Source organism: Cupressus sempervirens, chromosome 9 (assembly GCF_028749045.1).
Source record: "Cupressus sempervirens isolate cs-2001-9-10 chromosome 9, ASM2874904v1, whole genome shotgun sequence".
Classification (NCBI taxonomy): Eukaryota; Viridiplantae; Streptophyta; class Pinopsida; order Cupressales; family Cupressaceae; genus Cupressus; species Cupressus sempervirens.
In genome coordinates, this window is record NC_143126.1 from 651804786 (window position 1) to 651826676 (window position 21891).

Consider the following 21891-nt stretch of genomic DNA (forward strand, 5'->3'; position numbering starts at 1 on the left):
GCACCAAGATTCGACAGTCTTTTGGTTCATTAGGAACACATTGCTAGTGCTTCTCCCACTAGCTGTGCCATGTAAATCCTGGGTGGAAGTTTTACGCTACCCCTTCATAGATGTTGACTGATGAAAGATGGCAAGTAAAACATTTAAGCTGGGATGCTTTGATAGTACATTGGAATGCATTGTTGTTCCATCCTTGTAGTCATCTGCTATATCTGATAAGAAGTGCATGTTTGAATGCACATAGATTGATTCCCTGGCCTTCTTCGCTACTATCAAATTGCAGCTGAGTGATAAGGAGTATGTATTCTAGTTATGCTTAGCTGAAGATGAACTTGCAATATATTGATATTGAAGTAAAATTAATATAGTTACAAATGTATTAATTGAGTTTTGGTCAGGTTTTAGGGTAGTGACCTTAGAAAGGTTGAGTGCCACATCCTTTGCATGGGGTTTGCTATTAGTGCCCCTTGTGGAATCCAGGGTAGTTCCCTTGGTGTGTTCATCACATCAAAAGGTGGTGTCGAGGGGTGTAGCTCTCACCAAGCCCAAATGAGGACCTTTCAGATCACATAGTCATTCATGGGACATGCCATTTACGATTTCTGTGAGAGTACAATTTTATGTTTTTTGAGTGTGAAAATTGCCTTTTTTTGGCTTTTTTACATGTCTAGACTTTATTATTTTACATAGGGCAAGCATACCCCATAGAACTGCATTGTTGCAATGTTTTCCTGCATTTCGCTCATGTTGAGCTGTTATTAGTGCACATTCCGATTTTTGCTCTCAAGCATGTTGAGGTTTTGCAATTACTCACTGTTTTTATGCCTTGGGACTCACCAAAGACTTGACCTTTAGAGATTGCAAGTTAACATCAATAGTATTTGCTAATGGGAAGATTTTGTGAGCACTTTACAAGTTTGTATACTATGCATAACAGTCCAATTGTACTTCTCTCCTATGTTCTGTGAGACTTCAAGGACAATAGTCCAAGGGGTTCTTTTAATGGGAATGGTGGGAGGATAGCAGTACTCACGCATGTACATATATAGTCAAATATCCATGTCCATATCATGTATGGATAAACTTGGAGATATTTTAGTAGTTAATTATATTCACAGTGGGGATGCTTCACCATGTAATGTAACCACATGTGTATCTAATGCGCATCTTCCATATTGATGAAGATTGGAACTTATGACTTATACCAAGTTATTAGATATGGATGTCATACAACTTGGCACCAATGGATTTCATCTATGGAACTAGTTTCAATACAAAAATAAATGTTCTAACTTACTTAAACTACAAGGCATTAAAGGAGTTGTGTGCCCAAATTGGGAAGACTTATCAAATCTACGATTCTCCAGTAATCATTAAATGAATCCAAATTGACAAATCTGCTCCCAGACAAACAAATCCACTTGGGTGGGGTTTGCGGCCACATGGTTAAGTTCCAATTCTTTGGCTTGATCTCTTATTTGTGTGTGGAGTCCCAGTATCACAATGCAAAAAGGGATATGGAATGTAGTGGTGGGAAGTGGTGACATAGTTAGCCAGCCTATCAAAATTGAAACTTGGTTATTTATGATCCACATCTTTGAATGGTTGAAGCTTTCAACTTTATTTGACAAACATATAAAAATTGTTTCCAATGTCAGAGATGCTTGGGTGTAAATTGGACAGCTGACGGATGTCAAAGACATCATTTGGACAGCTGATGAATGTATCAGATGCCTCCAGGATGGCCAAACATCCTCTTAATGTTTTATTGATTTCAGTACATGTCTCAAGGTCATTCTGACAATTTAGAAAAAACATGAGGAAAGCCAGGAGACATTCCCTACCATCCTGCCATTCCAGAAATGCCAATGGTAATGTGATCATGAATTTCAGAGCTGAGAATGTGTCTTTGTAGAATATAGTTTTTCTCTCATGAATCACTATAATGAGTTCTAGTTATCAATTTGCAATAATTTGAGGAAATTAGTGTCTGATGGAAACACTGTTATAGCAGACTTTAAATAGGGTGCGGGATATAAAAGTTTATCAATTTTGAGTGTACTATTCACATTGTTATGTATTGACAATACTATCATTGCATGCCTTTGGAAGGTTCTAAAACTAATTCTCATTTGAAGTTGAGATGTGCTCCTTAAATATACAAGTGTAAAATGCTACAGCCTCCAACTGATGTTAGAGATTTGGTTTGCAGTTATTGTGCCGTGTTCTTCAGTGAGCAATGCGGAATATGAATGAGATATTCTAGTATACTCCCAAATATTTTGTGATGTGTTTTCCTCCTTTTTTGATATTTTGAAACCAATTATACCATCTCATAAGTGTTTGCTAGGCTGTAATCAGTGGAAGATGTAGCTGATAATTTGCATGTCAACGGAACTTTCAAAGGTTTGTGTAAAGGGCTTGAAAGTGGAGGGACCAAGAAGGAGTGCAGAGAGGAAAACAAATAGTAATAAAGAAAACAAAGTTATAGATATTGCTGTCTGTGGAGACGGATTCAGTGAGACCAGAGGGAAGACTCTAATGAGGCTACAATAATTACTAAATTGGATTGGACGGTTTAACCTGAATGGAAGAAGAGGCGAGGTAGTATCATCAATGCAAACAACTAATATCAAAGAACAATCTAATAATGAACATTGATGTTTTTGTTAATGTTTTAGCGTCAGCAGAAGTAAAACTTGGATTATTTAATATACTGATCTAAGCTTATGGATGAATTTAAATTGCTGCTGATTATATTAACTACATATATGTAAGCACACACACACACACGCATGCACGCACACACGCACACATGCACACACGCACATGCCTACGCGCACGCACACGCACGCGCACGCACACGCACACACTCATGCACACGCACACACACGCGCACACACGCACACACGCACATACACATGCTTATGTATGTGTAGTATTGTATGTAAATTTGATTATCGACAGCCATTTAATATACTGTGATCGGGCTCCATACTGTTATCGGCAGATATATATTATTCTGCCTCATCTTATGAATATTGGGCTTATGATTATCAGCTTTTGTTAAGCACTTAATATGGCTATTCTTATCAACAGTCATGCCTCCGAAGAGGCATGACTCTACGTAGAGTCATGACTCTTAGGAGTCATGATCCTTCACCAATATAAGTATGCTATCCTGATCACAGTTGAAGGACATCATTCTACGGCATCTCCAATACCTGCAATCAGAGTATAGTTATTATGTTAACAGTTTACTTTGCAAATCAATTCACATCAAATATATATTACTTCAATCTACAGTTGAAGGTAAGCAGATTGTAATCACTGGCAAAGCTGTAAAGGAGAACATACATTCAGCACTTGAACTATTCAAGTAAGGACATTCTCTGCAGTTATTATTATTGTAATTGTTTTGTCTATTAGAGATCCACAAACTTAACATGGTATCAGAGTTATTCTGATAGGAAAACTATTGCAAAGTATCTATTCAATCTGAAATTTCAAAAGCTAAAAGAAAGAGTTTTAAAAACATATTATTAAAATGGTGAATCATGTAAGGATAGAGTATAGGCTAGATCGGGCATCAAATTTCATCTTGGAAAATCAGATTATTAATAGTATTAGGAGAAATGGAATTAGAGAAATATATTGAATCAAATTTACCCATGCCTGAAAATGAATCAGAAAAGGTAACTTGGAAAAGGCATAATAATAAAGCAATGAAGATCATTATAGATTTAGTAATAGATCATATTCTTCCATCTATAGCTAATCTTCAGATTGCATTTGAAATGTTCTCCTCTATTCAAATGCATTTGAAATCAACCACACTAGTAGATTATTAACTTTAAAACAAGATCTACTATATGTGAAGATGAAAAATGGAGAATCAACAATAACTTCATATTTCTTAAGGATTACTGAATTAAAGGATCAACTTGCAACTATGAATAATCAAGTTGATGACAAGGAGCTAAGCATGATTGCTCTTAGAGGTCTTCCTCTTTCATGGGAAACATTCATTCGAGGTTTAAGTTCACGACTTGAACTTCCAAAATTTGATTAGTTAAAAAATGAATGTACTCAAGAAGAATCCAGACTAGCTTCAAGAGGACTAAGTACAAATCAAGAGGGAGACATCTAAGCACTGTATACTAAATCAAACAAGAAAAGAAAGTTTAAACATAACAAGAAGGAATTCAACAAAAATCACAAATCTCACAAACAACGTGACTGGTCCAAAGTTAGATGTTTTAAATGTGACAAGATTGGTCACTCTTATTATGTATGTCTAGAGAAGCAGAAAATTCAAGTAGCATTAGCGGAAGTTAAAGATGAAAATGTTGAGAAAGTAGACAAAGAAAATTATGCATTCTATTTAGCTCTCTCAAGTGAATTAAACACTAACCACAATACTTGGATCATAGATAGTGGAGCTTCTCGTCACATCACTGGATTCAAGGATAAGCTTGAAACCTTCACTAATCATGCATCAGAAGAAGTAACCATTGGAGATAACTCCTCTTATCCTATTAAAGGAATTGGTTCCTGTTCTATACAACTGAATTTTGGAATTACACTTCAACTCAAGAATGTTTTATATGTATCAAGAATCAAGAGAAACCTTGTCTCCATCTCCGGACTTGCTGATCAAGGATATAGAATTGCATTTCAAGAAGATAGAGTTCTATCTTGGCCCAAGAACTCAAATATTAAGAAAGCCATCTCCATTGGAGTCAAAGATGGGAGTCTTTATAAGCTTTGTAATAATCAAAATCCTGACCTAAACTTAACTCTTAGTTATGATCATTCAAATTCCCTTGAAATTTGGCATAGGAGACTAGGTCATCTTAACTATCGGACATTATCATCTATAGGGAAAATTTAAAAGGTCTACCTAATCTGAAAGTTGATCATTTAAGTATTTGTAAGGGATGTGCATTAGGTAAAAATACTAAACATTCCTTCCCTAAAAGTGATTATAAATCCAAATCCATTCTTGAACTTATTCACACAGATCTTTGTGGACCTACGTCAGTCCCCTCTCTTAATGGGTGTCTTTTCTATATAATTTTTATTGATGATTACTCTAGGAGAACCTGGATCTGTTTTCTAAAACAAAAGGAGTCATTTGAGGTCTTCTCCAAATTCAAAGAATTCAAAGCCTTAGTTGAAAATCAATCAGGTCAAAAGATCAAAACCTTAAGTTCAAACAATGGGGGTGAATACATATCTAATATCTTTAAGAACTTTTGCATTTCTGTTAGGATTAAGAGGGAGTTTTCAGTACTTTATAATCCTCAACAAAATGGAATAGCTGAAAGAAAAAATAGATCTATAGTTGAATCAGCCAGAGCTATGTTGCATGATCAAAATTTTCATTATTCATTTTGGGCTGAAGCATCTAATACAACAGTCTACATTCAAAATCGATGCTCTCACTCTGTATTAGAGAATACCAACCCAGAGGAAGTATTCACAGGCATTAAATCTGATCTAAGTCACTTGAGAATATTTGGATGTCCAGTTTATATTCACATACCAAAAGAGAAAAGAACAAAATTAGAGCTTTCCAAAAAGAAGGGAATATTCATTGGATATAGTGAAACTACAAAAGGATACAGGATCTACATTCCTGGGCAAAGAACAATTGAAATTAGCTGAGATGTAATATTTGAAGAAGACACAACGTTTAAAATTTCTAGTAATAGTGATGAATCCATTTCTGAAGAAGATCAATCTACATAAATTGAGAGGGCGAATGATTTTGATCCCTCTTCCATGTCTAATCATAGAGAGTCTGAAAACATCAATAATAATAAAAAGAGACCTCTTTGGGCTAGGAAAATGTTAGAAGAAAATCAAGTTGAACCAGATGAAGTAATTCAGGAAAGCAAAAGGATCAGAAATCAATCATGTTATGTTGCATTGCTATCTGAACTCATAAAAACAGAACCTGCTAATGTTGAAGAAGTACTCTCACATCAGTCATGGAAGGAAGCAATGATTGAAGAATATAACTCTATATTAAAGAATGATGTATGAGATGTTGTACCAAGACCTAAGAACAAATTAGTTGTCTCATCCAAATGGTTATTCAAAATTAAACATGCATCAAATGCCAGTATTCAAAAATACAAGGTTAGATTTGTAGCTCGAGGGTTCTCTCAGAAAGAAGGCATTGACTATGAAGAAATATTTGCTCCAAAATTGCCTGGTACACTTTAGTTAGAACCATCTTAGCAATTGTAGTATCCAAAGGATGGAAGGTACATCAGATGGATGTCAAAACAACATTTCTCAATGGCAAGATTGAAGAAGAGGTCTATATTGAAAAACTAGAAGGGTTCAATACTTATGACAGCAAAATTCATGTTTGTAAATTAAAGAAAGCACTTTATGGACTTAAACAGGCTCCCAGAGCTTGGTATGAAAGAATAGATAACCACCTATTGAAGTTAGGATATTCTAAAAATGAAGCTGACCTAAATCTATATTTCAAAACTGATGGTGAAGATATGATTATCTTTGTATTATATGTTGATGATTTGCTAATAACAGGTGAGGAACATCTCATAAAGAAATGCAAACAAGAACTCACAGCAGAATTTGAAATGAAAAACTTAGGGCTACTTCACTACTTTCTGGGATTAGAAGTCTGGCAACAAGACAATTGTATTATTCTAAATCAGGGAAAATATACAATTGTTATTTTAACCAAATTTGGAATGATGGAATGTAAACTGGCTGCTACTCCACTGGAAATAAATTTACACAAATTGAAAGATGATATGAACAAATCTGAACCTATAGATCCTACTTACTATAGACAGTTTATTGGATCCCTAATGTATTTGGTAAATACTCGTCCTAACATATGCTATGCTACTCATGCCTTGAGTCAGTTTATGTGTGCACTTAAGAAGATACATCTACATGCAGCTAAATATATATTGAGATATCTAAAGGGCACTATTGGAATGGAAATCAAATATGATAAAGTCAACATTGAACTTCTTGGATATTCAGATTTTGATTGGGCTGGAAGCTTTGTTGAATGGAAGAGTACTTAAGGATATTGCCTCAGTCTTGGATCTGGTATGGTTTCTTGGTCTAGTTGGAAACAAAGTTCAGTAGCATTAAGTTCCACCGAAGCTGAATATATTGCATCTTCCTTGGGTGCTAGAGAAGCAATATGGCTACGAAAGTTGTTATTAGATTTATTTAAAAGACATTTGAAGCCCACTGTGATTTATTGTGATAATCAAAGTTGCATTGAACTTTCATCTTATCCAATATTTCACAATCACTCCAAACATATTGAAATTCCGTTTCATTACATCAGAGACATGGTGAATCGAGGAGTTATTCAACTAGAATATATATGTACAAATGAGTAAATGGCTGATATCTTTACCAAGCCTCTTGCTAAAGTGAAGTTGAAATACTTCAGAGAAAAACTTGGTATGATTAATTGTAATAATAAAATTTGAAATAAAATATTTCATTTGAGTTTATGCTTCTATTTGATTACTTAGTAGCATTTGATATGTAATGAAAGTTGACAATCTTTCATGGACATATTTATTAGAAGGAAGTTATTTACAAGGTGACGATCTTGTAAATAATAGACCTGAGTATATTATGGGCATCTCTAGACATTGCTTAAGTGCAAGTAGAGATTATATGTGTATTATTGGCATCTCTAGACATTGCTTAAGTGCAAGTAGAGATCATGAGTATATTATGGGCATCTCTACACATTGCTTAAGTGTAAGTAGAGATTATATGTGTATCATGGACATCTCTAGACATTGCTTAAGTGCAAGTAGAGATCATGAATGTGCTATGGACATCTCTAGACATTGCTTAAGAGCAATTAGAGAGCATGAATGTGTCATGGACATCTCTAGACATTGCTTAAGTGCAAGTAGAGATCATAGGATATATTTTATGTTGTTAAGAGATTTTAATATACATTGTGTTGATTACATAATGATTCTGATTCTAATCTAATGATGTTTTACTTCTCCCTTGCTAAAGAGGGAGTGTTAATGTTTTAGTGTCAGCAGAAGTAAAACTTGGATTATTTAATATATTGATCTAAGCTTATGGATGAATTTAAATTGCTGCTGATTATATTAACTACATATATGTAAGCACACACACACACACACACACATGCTTATGTACATGTAGTATTGTATGTATTAAATTTGATTATCAGCAGCCATTTAATACACTGTGATTGGGCTCCATATTGTTATCGGCAGATATATATTATCGTGCCTCATCTTATGATTATTGAGCTTATGATTATCGGGTTTTGTTAAGCACTTAATATGGCTATTGTTATCAACAGTCGTGCCTCCGAAGAGGCATGACTCTACGTGTCCTTTGGGCCACGTAGAGTCATGACTCTTCAGAGTCATGATCCTTTGCCAATATAAATATGCTATCCTGATTGCAGTTGAAGGACATCATTCTACGACATCTCCAATACCTGCAATCAGAGTATAGTTATTATTTTAATAGTTTACTTTGCAGATCAATTCACATCGAATATATATTACTTCAATCTACAGTGGAAGGTAAGTAGATTGTAATCATTGGCAAAGATGTGAAGAACATACATTCAGCACTTGAACTATTCAAGTAAGGACATTCTCTGCAGTTATTATTATTGTAACTGTTTTGTCTATCAGAGATCCACAAACTTAACAGTTTTAAGGGAGGGGGCCAAACAGCAAACATAAACTCATCAAATGATCATTTGGGCAATTAAACCTGACAATGAGAATAGGGAGGCATTATAAACTGTAATGTGCCCTTTTTAAAATAGAATTTAATAATAAACAATGATATTAAAATCAAACCCTAAAAGAATAAAAGTAAAACTTGAATTAAAAATATAATGGAATTAAAGTATACCATAATTAGAATTTAGTTAGGTTTGATGAATAAGGCATGAAATGAAAAATGGTTAATCCCTCAAACATGAGATATAAAAGGGAGAAGATAAAATCATTTAAAAGGGGAGGGACGAAGGAATAAAGAATGGAGCATAGGAATTAAAGGAACGATTAATGGAAGAAGAAAGGAATGGGAAGAAAACAAGGAAGTGACACTTTTAAAGGGTAGAATGGATGAAGGGTTGTGACTCTTTTGAATGGTGGTAATTATGAAAGGTTCTGACTATCTCAAAGAGCAGCAATAATGAAAGGATGTGACTCTTTAAGAGGGTGGTAATTATGAAAGGTTGTCTCTCTAAAGGGGTATAAATGATGAAAGGTTATGACTCTTTCAAAGGGTGGTAATAGTGAAAGGTTGTGACCATTGCAATTGGTAGATGTGATGAAGGGGTGACTCTTCCTCACATTGGAAGATATACAGGGAGAAGCTTTATTTGAGGAGGACATACAAGGGAGACTAATTTGGGGAATAAAATATATACTCAAAAGGCAGCATGAAAAGTGGTGACTCAATTCTTATAAAAGGTGGTGGCCTTTCACCAATAAAACATAAAGGAGAATTGATTCCAAGCGCTGAAGAATCATTTATCAAATCAAGCAAACAATCAATCATCAAACCACTCTATAAAGTTAGCATTCATTCAATCATCATTCACTAAGGGCCCATTTGTTTGTCGGCATAGGAATAGAAAATTAGAATAGGAATGGAAATGTAGAATGGGAATGGAAAAGAGCAATCCCATTCTTGTTTGGTTAACTTGGTATTTGATTGGGAAGATGTTGCTCCCTTGTTTGGTTGTACAAAAATGGAATAGGAATAAGGTGAAGTTTTGTATTTTTAAAAATAGATATAATTAAAAAAATATTAAAAAAAATTAATTAATTATTTTTTTTAAAATCAAAAAAATTAAAAAAAATTAAAAAAATTGGAAAATAAAATAAATCAGATTGGGAATAGGAATGGCCCATTCCAATAACAACTATTTTTTGGAATGGACATATGCTCATTTTAGGGGCAAAATTGGAATATGTTTGCCTATTCCCTATTCCGATTTGGGGTACCAAACAGAGAATACATTTCCTAGTCCTATTTTCCTATTCCAATTCCAGCAAACAAATGGACCCTAATATATCAAACCTGAATTCATTGCATCATCAATCAACTAATCAACAAGCTCTTAATTGTCCCACCGCTATCTCAAATCATGCAATCAAAGAAATATCTCAAATCACGCAATCAAAGAAATTTATTCAATCAATCAATAACTCAACAATTAATATGATCAATTCTGGATTGAATAGAACTCAAAAAGCACATCGATTCAAAATATTGAGGAAAGTGATTGGTATGCAATATTATTGTATTTGATATTTATTTATGAACCATTTGGGAAAATGCAGCAATACTAATCTTCCCTCGTCAAGTACTCCAGCCATCGAGTTGGATTGTTTGTCTTGGATGTATGTTCCACACCCTTGGGCTTGGTTGAGGTAGATAACCTCCAAGCATTCTAAGAAGAATTGTAAGGCTAGTAATTATTCAATTGATTTTCATAAAGAAATCATATTAGGAATTGGCAAGGAAACATAATAGGGAGATGCAGGAGTACGGGTTCTCTCAATTAAATAGATACCCATTGAGTTGGTTGCCTGTAAACCTCCATCGAGTTGTTTGCTTGTGGGCCAAGGGGCTGGATTAACTAACTTGGTTTTTTGACGCTCTTGTGCTTTATTGTGGAGGGTAGTCTCCCAACACCCTATGTTGCTTTCCCCTCGAGCTTTTAATATGGTTGAAGCTATAGAGCTTTACAGTAGGAAACTTCATAGCCATTTGTTTGATCTCAACTTTTTAAAAGAATTCAATTATTATTATTTAATCTAGTTGAAGACTACTCTTGTAAATTAATTATACTTTTGGATTTGTTATTTTTTGGGCAAAATTAGGTGTATCCAAAAGAGTATATTACATAAACCATAATGAATAAATAATAATCAAGTGATAATTGCAAAAAGTAGCATCCTTTTTGGACTTTGTTCCCCAAATGACGCATAATTGATGTTTGATTGAAGCTTGAACAATTTAACTGATTGGTGAAGCATCATGACCAATGCAAGCTATTAATGTCAAAGAGAAACATAATTTCAAACATCGATGCTTTAAGAGGGGGTAGAAGGGCACCGAGAAAGCTCACCAAATGATCAGCTGGGCAAGTCTGATTAGGTGTACCAGTAAAAATAAATAATAATTAAGAAATGATTGCAAATAGTGGCAGCCACATTTGAACTTGGATGCCAAACAAAGCATATGAGATTTTTGATCGAGCAATTTAACTGACGATGGCAATGGGAATGATTGATATGGTGTTGGTGATGATGTGGGGGCTTTTTGGCAGAATTTAGTGAAAGTATGTTTCAATGCCATCAAATCTGTATCAGACAATTTAACTCTGGTATAAGAATGTGAGTTCTGGGTGTGGTTATGGTGTGGCCGGGGTGGGTTTGTTAGAAATGGCCTACAGTCAAAGGGAGTGATGGATAAAGGGAAGAGAGAGCTTGGATTCATGAATAACCTTCTAAATAAGATTAAAATAATAAAGAAAAAACTCCTGATTGCCCTTTCATGATGGTCAGCAAGGATGTTTGCCCTTATGCAGTCTTCATATTGACACATGCTAGAGCATTATTCTCCATCTCGTGGCTTTAACAGTTGTCCTTTCAACAAGGGTTCACTAGATTAGTTGTTGTGGGACCAGAAAGAAAAGAAAGCTGGCTGTCAATTGTGGAAGCATCTGTTGAAGAACCAGCCCCTACTATGGCACAGGCAGTTGTTTATTTTGTACTAATAGGGAGGGAGCAATCAATTCATAGGGTTATCTGTATTCATAGTCATTTCGTATACCATATCTTCCAGGGTTGAAACTCACATTTTCCTCTTATTGCTTGTAGTTGTGGTTGTTAAAATAGAAGCACATCAGATTGATTATTTTATCTTGATTCATTGTATACTTGTGAGTACCAGTGGCCTGTTTTGGCCCTTTGTGGACATCATTTTAATTCTCCCTTTCAACGTCCTGACAATTTGGCTTTGTTTTTCTACTTATGGTTGCTTTAATTGCTTACTAGTCATGTTGTAAACAGTTTAGCCATATATTATTACTTAGTGGTAGCATCTTTGAGAAGCACATATTAATAAATTTGTCATTTTATATAATGTTGTTCTACATTTACAAATGGTTAACACTCGCTGTATTTAGATTATCATGTTGTGGTGTCTTATGTTTGTCATGTTTTGTCAGATCTATACGGGCATCTAGTGATTTGTGAAGCCATTTATTGAAAATTTAAAAAGCTCTCTTTTTGAATTTTACACCATGGAACTAACAGTGCTGTAAAAGACCCTTTATAATCTTCATTTTCTAAGATTCTAGGTTGAATGTGGAGATCTGCTTTGATTTACAAAGTTCTTTTCTTTATAGAATAGTCTCGTGGATGTTTTATTTGTTTTGGCTATACATTGTGCATGCAGAAGGGGCCCTGCCTCTCCCGTGGTCTACCAGGATGAAAATTGCATTGGCTGCAGCAAAGGGCCTGGCATACCTTCATGGTGGGGCTGAGAAACCTGTGATTTATCGGGATTTTAAAACTTCAAATATTCTTTTGGATGCGGTTGGTTCCTAAAACCTCAATTTTTCTGGCTTCTCGATTTGTGTATCTAAACCCTAACATTCCTTTTTTTAATTGTGTTTTTGTTATTCTGACAATTTTGTGGTCCAGGACTACATTGCAAAGCTTTCTGACTTTGGGCTTGCAAAAGATGGACCTGAAGGAGACAAAACTCATGTCTCTACTCGAGTCATGGGGACATATGGTTATGCAGCTCCTGAATATGTTATGACTGGTAAGCATTTTTGAAGTAAAGATATATGTAAGAGTAGCTAGACCTCCTAAAATCTTTTTGGGCATAAAGCTCACAGGGCTGCTTCTGGAGAAGCTCCCTCATTCTTGTTCTTTCTAGGGTTGTCCATATAATTCAAAGGTTATAAACGGTTTGTGAATTTAAAAATAAAGCAAATAAACAAAAACAAGTCCAAGTACATCATTTGGGAATAAATAAAATTGGTGCAGCCTTATGGAAGTCTTTAATTTATCTTTATGGAAGGACATCAATCGAGTTTGTATCAGCTATCTCTAAGGAGGGTGATATAAGTTAAAAATAGGAGATCCATTAACCTTTTGAACATTTCTTACAGAGCTTTTATCAAGATTGTGGCTAATAGGGTAAGTGAAATACTTTTTTAAAGTCATCAGGCTACTTAGAGTGGCATTGTTGAAGGCAGATTCATTTTGGATATATTAATCACTTGTTGAGGAGGGATGCATTTGGCCAAAGCATTCAAGGTAGAATGCATTTGTGATTTTGAAGAAGTTACTGACAGAATAGAGTGGCTCCTTATTTTGTTGATGTTTAAGGTGCTGAGGTTTAGAGCCTCTTTTAGTAGGAAGATTGAGCTGTAGTTTCAAAATGCTTTTTCTTAAGTGGAGACAAGTGGTGAGATTGTGGATCCCTTTTCATGGTAAAAACCAAATAGATACAGATTTTCCTTAGCCCCTTAAAATTTTGTCATTTCTGTTGAACCCCATTATTATCTTTCAAGGGGATCCTTTCTATTGCCCCTTCTTTACTAGATCAATTTGTTGGTTGAAGCCCAGTTTGCGGATGATATATCTTAAACTTCCTATTCTTGATAAGGACAACTTTGATCAGTTGACTTAGAAGGTTTGCTCTAACCTAAGATCTCAGATTTAGTAATCATAGATTCATAATTCTATGATATTGTGTTGGGAAGCTTTCCCCCAAAATTGGTTTCTTGATATAGGATAGTCTTGGTGGAGATGGGTGGGGTCTGATGAGATTGTTAGATTATTGGGGTTCCCTTTTGCTCTCAGCTATTTTGGTAAACACGTCTGGCTGTGGGTCTTTGATAAAATTAGTAAGAATATGACCTATTGGAAGGGCTATCTATTCTCTTTGGCTTGGAGGTTTCAGTTGCACTAGATGTTATTGACTTATTTCTTATTATGGTATTTATTATGCCTTATGTTGGATGTGTGATAGTAAAATATCAGGAAGCTGAACAAAATGGTTGAAGACATCTTGTTGTTTGATGGGAAAGATAACAGGAAAAGGCATCCTGGGAGCTTTGTTGCTAGCCTAGGAGTATAGGAGGACTTGGGTTAAAGGATATTAAACTTTAAGGGGTCTCTCTTGCAGCAAGGTGAAATATTGAAATCTTTTCAAGGAGGAAAGCTTTGAAAGTTTCTTGTAGAGAAAATATTACCTCATTATATGCCCATTTACGGATGCAACTGGAAAGGTTTGCATTCTATTTTTGTTATGTTTGGGTTCTCTCTTCAAGCCAATAGAGTTCCTTTTTGGTTAAAGTTGTAGGGTATGGGAATCTGGCTGACATTTTGTGGTAGGATAAGACATGTTCCCTTGCTCTAGTACTTGTTCCCTAATTTTCAAGTCTTTTTGTTGGAATTTGAACTGGAGGAATGACCTTTTAGCTAATATTAGGAGTCTCCTTGCTAGATGATGGTTTGCTAAAGGTATTACAAATTATGGTGATATTTTGTACATATTTGAAATGGCTTGTTGCCATTTTTGAAGTTGGTTTACCAGTCGTAGGGAAGGATTTACTCTTTGCTTTCCAATGTTTTCAAGGCTCTTGCTTCTGGTTTCAGGCACAATTTTGAGACTCAAATTAGGATGATTTGAAATGGATTAACTATCCTTTTTTGGATATCTCATTTAGCTAGTTCTGTGATAAATTCTCCTTTGCCAAAAAATTACTTAAAGCTCAATCCAATATGGTCATCAGATCATCTTAATAAAAGATGATTAGATCAATTTTTACTATTTGTGCTAGATAACTTGAATCCATGAAAATTTGTTTCATCAAAGCTTGGATATGATTACCACTATGAGTTCCTGTGGATTTACTGTCCTCTGTTTTTGGTGCAATGTTGTCGAGTCTCCTATCATGTTTTCATTTAGTAAGTTTATGTCTCCTAAATGAAAACATTGATTTTATTTGTTTTCATTTACTCTTTGTTTTCCAATGTTTTCAAGGCTTTAGCTTCGGGTTTCAGGCACAATTTTGAGACTTAAATCGGGATAATTTGAAATGGATTAAGTATCCTTTGTTGGATATCTCATTTAGCTAGTTGTGTGATAAATTCTCCTTTACCAAAGAATTTCACCTAAAGCTCAGTCCAACATGGTCATCAGCTCATCTTGATAAAAGATGGTTAGATGAATGTTTATCTTCAGTATGAGAAAGTGATTCTGATTGATTGGGCTAATTTTGCATAAAAAATCTTTTAAATTGTATTATGTGTTGTTTGTGTTTAGTGATTGTGATAGACATATTAGCGGATTTTATAGGAAGCAATGGTTGGTTATGTCCATTGAGACTTTTTGGTTCTGTGGAATCTAGGAATGAAAATGTGGTCGAAAGTAATAGGATGTTACTTCTAGCTCTCTTCAGTGGTCAATCTTGAAGTATAATTTCTTTTTTCACAGACTGAACTGAGAAAGTTTCTTGATAAGGTCTCAATGACTATTTACCAGGATTTGTTAGTAAGCACAGGGACCTTCCCAAGAGTTGCTCTTCCTGGATTATAATAACTAATAAGCATGATCTTGGCTAAGATGAGGTTGGGATGGATGAAGAAGGGCTCTTAAGAACCATTACTTTGAGCATCTGTAAGATGTCAATTTTGGGTCAGTCAGATTGTGGAAGATGGTAGAGCATTCAATGAAGGGAACGATGACCGAGTTTCTTCTAGTTGCTAATGTTGATGGTTCTCCTACTTTCTTTTGGGCTGTTTACAAATTCATGCATAACTTCAAAGATATGTAGAAGGGTGTGCTGATAGACAAGATGCGGTACACTTAAATGATTCATCAGTTTTCTTTTCATTGAAGTGATTTGGAGGAGATGGTGGCAATACATCTGACTGTCTCATTTTGCATTTTAAAATGGTGTGTTCCCTTGTTGGTTAACAAGTTGGCATGGGAGCAAGTGAAAGACATGGCAAATCAATTGCAGGCTGCCTTTTGAGTCCCTTGGATGCTAGGGTCACATATAAAATGATACTACAGAGTGAGGTGGGACCTCCTCCAAGGGACCTATTGGCAAGGATGTAAATGTGGGAAATAGTGGCATAGATGACGAAATCATTGGTTATATCTTGCTTGATTTGATGCTTTTTATACACATTAAAATACTACTTTTCTCTTAAGTTTTAGGTAGAGAAGAATGCATGCAGAAATTTTCTTGGATCTCAGGGATAGCAGGGTGGGGAAGTTACTATTCAAATACTCACCAGTAAACTTGGTGAATCTGAGGGTAAAACTCAACTACCATAATAACAGAAAAACCCACCATAAGGTGTTAAAAGAGCTTTTCACCCCCCCTCCATTTCATTTGAGTTTCTCCTTTGGGTGTATTGAGCAAATGCAATCGTTTGCAAGTGCATGTATGCAATTTGGATGAAGATTGATTGATTGTAGAGAGTTTTTTGGCTGAAATTTAAAAAATGGTTTGCTTCATGTAGATTTGTGTGGTTTTGAAGGCCTTAATTCGAGCTTGACAGTAGAGGCTATGCTTCTCAACCTTGCCTTAAATTGCAACATAGTATGCACTTGGGGTGGAGGTTCCTGAATTTAATTCTGTTGAGGGAAGACCTTCTAGGGGCAGTGCCCCTTGACTTTGCTTGGGGATCTAGCCCAAGACCTCTGTAAAGGTCAGTGCTCCTTTATCTAGTTGGGGCCTGCTGCCCACAAACCCTTGCCGTGGTTTTTAAAAAGGAAAAATAAAATTTGTTTTTAATCCACTCTACTCATAGATGAAACTTGTACAAGATAAGTACAAATATGTTTTTATAATATATGACCACTATGATGTGTATTGAACTTGTTTCTTGATCTATTAATTAAGGGAAAACTATTTAGACTTCTGTAAAATCAGTTTTATGCATGCTTTATAATTTTACAAATTTATGATCTTTTTAAATGAATGAAATTTTTGTAGAGTTTTTCCGTAGTCTCAAATATGAGGCAAATTTAAGTCTGCGTCGATTTATTGTCACATCATTTGTGTTTAGTGTTTACAACTTCATTATGACACAATCATTTCATTGACTGTTAAATTCTGTTTTATCAAGTATAAATAATTGGCCAACCTAGCATTAATTACAACATTACTTGGCTATATTATTGACTGGATCAAGTTGTTCATGTCAACCTCAAATTTCCTCTTTAAATAGTTTAAGGAGCCATAAATAGATTTTAATTTATTTTACACATCAATTGTATCTCCCTTAACCATCAAGGAAACTAGGGACGATAAAAAAGTATTATGGGCAGACTGCACTGTTGACATCAACAGTGATATGGGATGCATTGATTTATTGTTAGACCTTTGCTTCCCATATATACAAATAAATTGATCAAAGCGCCGTTGCATTAACAAAGGGATTGTGATATTAGTCTGGAGATTAGTTTGTTGATTAGAGAAGTGCTGTATTTTGTTTTGGTTGATGAATTGTAGACTAGGGGTTAGTCCTATCTATATTAGCATGAAAAGCTGACAACATTCAGAGTGCGTTCTCACTTCTTATGATTGGTTGTTAGAGCTTTGCTTCTCATATATACAAATAAATTGATCAAAGCACTGTTGCATTAACAAAGGGATTGCGATATTAGTCTGGAGATTGGTTTGTTGATTAGAGAAGTGCTGTATTTTGTTTTGGTTGATGAATTGTACAGTAGGGGTTAGTCCTATCTATATTAGCATAAAAAACTGACAACATTCAGAGTGTGTTCTCACTTCTTATGATTGGTCAAGCTGTTCCATAGAAAATCCCATAGAGGGGTTATACTACATTTGTTTATATTTTAGGGCCTGGTTAATATAATAGGCTCAAATATATCTAGAATAAGAACATTAAACACTGCTAAAAAAACATTCCATTTTATCTAGAAACCAAGGCCCTCCAAATCAACAATTTGTTACAAATTAGTCTCCTTTTTCCAGAATCTGAAATTTTCCTTTCCAATGCAAAATTCCAATCTAAAACTCCCAGAGCTGCAATTCTAGTTACACCTTTTAGAAACTGAGACTGTTATTGCCTTTGTTCCTTCTATTTCCCGTTTTGTCATTGCTTTTTGTGGTTAAATGGATCCACAGTGCCATTAGAATTGTGTCCAAATGCCATTTAAGGAACATTTTGTGGCGGGAAGCCTTTCCCTTGCAGGAGCATTTTATTGTGGGAGCCTTTTTCTTGCACTGTTCAGTTTAAAATATATTCAAACCTACCCAGAACTTATACTTGACAGGGGCTTGTGTAAGCACACAAACGGTCAATCCAAATCCTTTTCCTCATCTAGCTTGTGGTGAACCCTTACAAACATTGACAGAATGCTAGTATTTATTCTGTATCTGTTGTATATTATCAGAAACTCCTCCCAAGAGCCATCAAACAGTGTAGATAATTATGGATACTTTAGCTTTTAAGGTTTTCTTCATTTGCTTTGCCGTAACAGCTCCAAGAAGGGCCATTTAGCTCCTTTTGGTAACCAACTTTATGCATGTATCTATTGTAATCTGTTCATAGTGAATAAAATTAATTAAAATGAAACTTAGAAAAGAATATGGATACTTTCCTCATGGCTTGAGGTGCTTTATAATCCTTCCCTCATGCTGTTTCATAATGTGCTAGACCATCTGAGTGCCTTATTAAACTATGATAGTTTACTCTTATTGCTCAATCTTTGCCTCCTTCACTAATCATAATGAGTGCAAGTTGGTTGCCATTCAACATACTGTGATTGTGCCAGTTTAATGATCTGATATCTCAACTCTCTTTGTAGATATTGTTGATGTATAGGTTTAAATTCTCCTGAGCATCAGCCTTGTTAACTATGACAATCTCATCTTTGTGGTCTATTACAAAATTAGCTTAGAAGTTTGCCTTTTTATTATCTTCTTTATATACATGTTGAACCAAACATGTTGCTCAGCAATCTAGGATTGGCTATAGCTCTTGCACATGTCAGTAGTTTTCCAATTTGTGCATCCTTTTCTTCTGATCACATTAATGATTATCATCAAATCATCTGTCTTATGCAACTTATATAGTTGCATACCTAGCAAGAGGGCCTACACTTTAGCTTCATTGTTTATGCCCCTTTTTAGATTTTTTGAGGCTGCGACTACTTATCTTTCCCTCTTATCCTGACAACCTGTGCCCAAGATGCTAGAAATCCCATAGCCGCTCTTGCAAAATTCACTTTTTACCTATCCCATGAACACGGGCTACTGGAGGACTGTTTTATTAACTCATGTTTTGACATTGTTTTCTGGATGGTCTTATTCTTAGCAAGAACTGAAAAGTAACTCGACCATCTTGATTTCTTGTTGACTGTTACACTGTGATTGAAATTAGAATTACCTTATTTCTTAAGATTCTTCAAATTCTTAAGGCAACTTTATAAAGTTCCAACCATAACACAGAAAAAGTATAATGCAAGATATGGAGGGCCCACATATTCTACTATACGAATCACTATAGCACAGTATATCAAGATGATATAAATGAGGTACAACTCTCATATATTTATGTACATCTAGTCATCCCAGTGTAGGTGTCTATCACACGTATTGGGTTATATTATGCAAAAAATGGTCCATAACAACTCTACCATGCCAAGAGAAGCCCAAATGAATTTGAATCCCAGGGTACCTCAAACATGCAGCCAACTGGGTTTGATGAATAATGATCATAAGTGCACCACAACTTGGTACCACAAGGTCCTAAGTAAATGCTAACGTTGAGAATAACGAGACATTTTCACAGTTACTGATCCAAGGGAACTAGCAAAGTGGGTTCGTCGCAAGCATGCAAATGTTTCTTTGCATACCCTTTGAAATATCCTTTTCTCTACTTTCACAAAACCAATGCAATTTGTATTGTTTAATTAAATCTAATGACCCACAGTATTAATTGTTTGATGTACAATGCCCAATCAGAAGGAATGCAAGTGCAATGGTGAACAATATTAACTTATTTCCTTTGGAATTCAATAATCTAGCTACACAATCTGAATTTAAAAATAAACAAACCAGGTTTGAACGTTCCAATACTTCTGACCTGATTGCACATAGAAATGATTTTCTCAGACCAATCACAGACCTCATACTGATTGCTGTTGCTGTCTAAATCCTCATACCAGCCGCACCAATTATTACCATGTGCTGCAAAATGTATACTGGCCACTTATGTATAATCTGATCAACATCGCCCGAAATGAATGAAATTTCCACAGAACATACAGCAATAGATACAGTTTGAAAATTTGATACCTTAAATGCTGGAAATAACCTCCTAAAATCTTCTGTGGTTTTGTCTGGAAGAATATCTCTATAGGGTTGGCATCCTGAGATGAGCTGCTTTGGAAAATTTATTGCAGAGAGAGTTTGATAACATTTGAATGATCCAGAATTCTCTCAAACCCCCAATTGATGCCTTCTATAAAAATCCTCAGCCAAACAGCATTTGGCTCCTCCTATAATTTCTTAATAGATATATCTTTAGTAGTGCCTGCACCAGTCTCCCGCACTCCTGGCAACCTTGTATTTTATTAATATTAATAAAACTGCATATTTTTATTGTATAAAATAATACAGTTATATATTTTAATATATAATATTTAATTAGTATAAGTTATTATTTTATTTTTGTATTATGGTGCTCTAAGTACTTGTCTCCTATTTTCAAAAGTGGATGTATCAGTATCAGTACCAATCAGTGTTACCAGCCTCAGACATGGCTTGGACTCTGCCAGGCCCAAATCGGGCTCGGACTCAGACTCAGTGGCTCGACTCGGCAATTAAAAACCCATGAAATTCAAAGATTTTTAAGGATTTAAAGTTTTTTTCATGAATCATTTAGCCAATTAACATCAAATATACTATAATTGAGATAAATAGAAGTTACTTTGCACACATCCACAACTTTTCATAGATCACATAAATGCAAATTTTTGAAAGAAATTACTTAAAGTTAAACAGAATAACATAATAGAAATCTAGTCATTGTCAAATGTCTATAATATTCATGGAATATGCAATCCATTTAATCAAAAGTTCAAAACATATATCAAAATAAAGGCTCATAGTAGTCTATGTCCTCCTACGACTATGCCTAAGATAGCTCATGGAAGACTTTAGAGCCATTATCTCTCCTTGTGTGTGAAGTTGAACCTTAGTCACATGCTCATCATGATCATCCTCCTCATCCTCATAATCAGAGTCAGATCCATCACTCTCGACCTCAAGGTCCTGCACTAGATCTCCTCGTGCTCTAGCCTCCTCCATTGCCATCGACACTACCACTGAATCTGCCTCTTGATCCACGTAATCAACCGACTCCAAGTCTTCATCACTAAAGACAGGATCATCAATTTCCAGCCTCAATTTTGACCTCAAATAGCCAAGACAAGTTGTGTGAGATATCACTGTTGAAGGCATGTTAAATCCTGAAAATTGGCTAAACTTGGAATTTTTTTGAAAACCCCCAAAATCTAGAATCTGCATTTTAATTCCTATGAAGCTGAAACCTATCTCAAACATCTTGACAGTATTTATACAAATGTAACTTAAAGTATAAGAAAGAAAAACATATACTTAAATGTTATCTTTGTATAAATCCTCCTACCCTTGAGCTGAAAATTTTGTTATTTTTCCTTGGTTGATGGACGAGTCCGACCAATAGGACTTGGTGAGTCAGCTACCTTGGCAAGTCAGCCAAGACTTAGTTAGGACTCAGCCAAGTCTGAGTCAAG

The 21891-nt window shown here is 35.1% G+C and overlaps 1 protein-coding gene across 2 annotated transcripts in view; it reads left to right on the top strand.

Annotated features, from left to right (window-relative positions):
- Positions 1 to 21891, top strand: part of LOC149540420 (serine/threonine-protein kinase PBL34-like) — a 64171-nt gene that overhangs the window by 3050 nt on the left and 39230 nt on the right. Inside the window, exons 4-5 of one of the 2 annotated variants that reach the window (XM_089801519.1) lie at positions 12505 to 12644; positions 12753 to 12876. In XM_089801519.1, the coding sequence (XP_089657645.1) occupies positions 12505 to 12644; positions 12753 to 12876 (264 nt within the window). The remainder of the gene's footprint in view (positions 1 to 12504; positions 12645 to 12752; positions 12877 to 21891) is intronic. The other variant, XM_089801520.1, reaches the window with a different exon arrangement.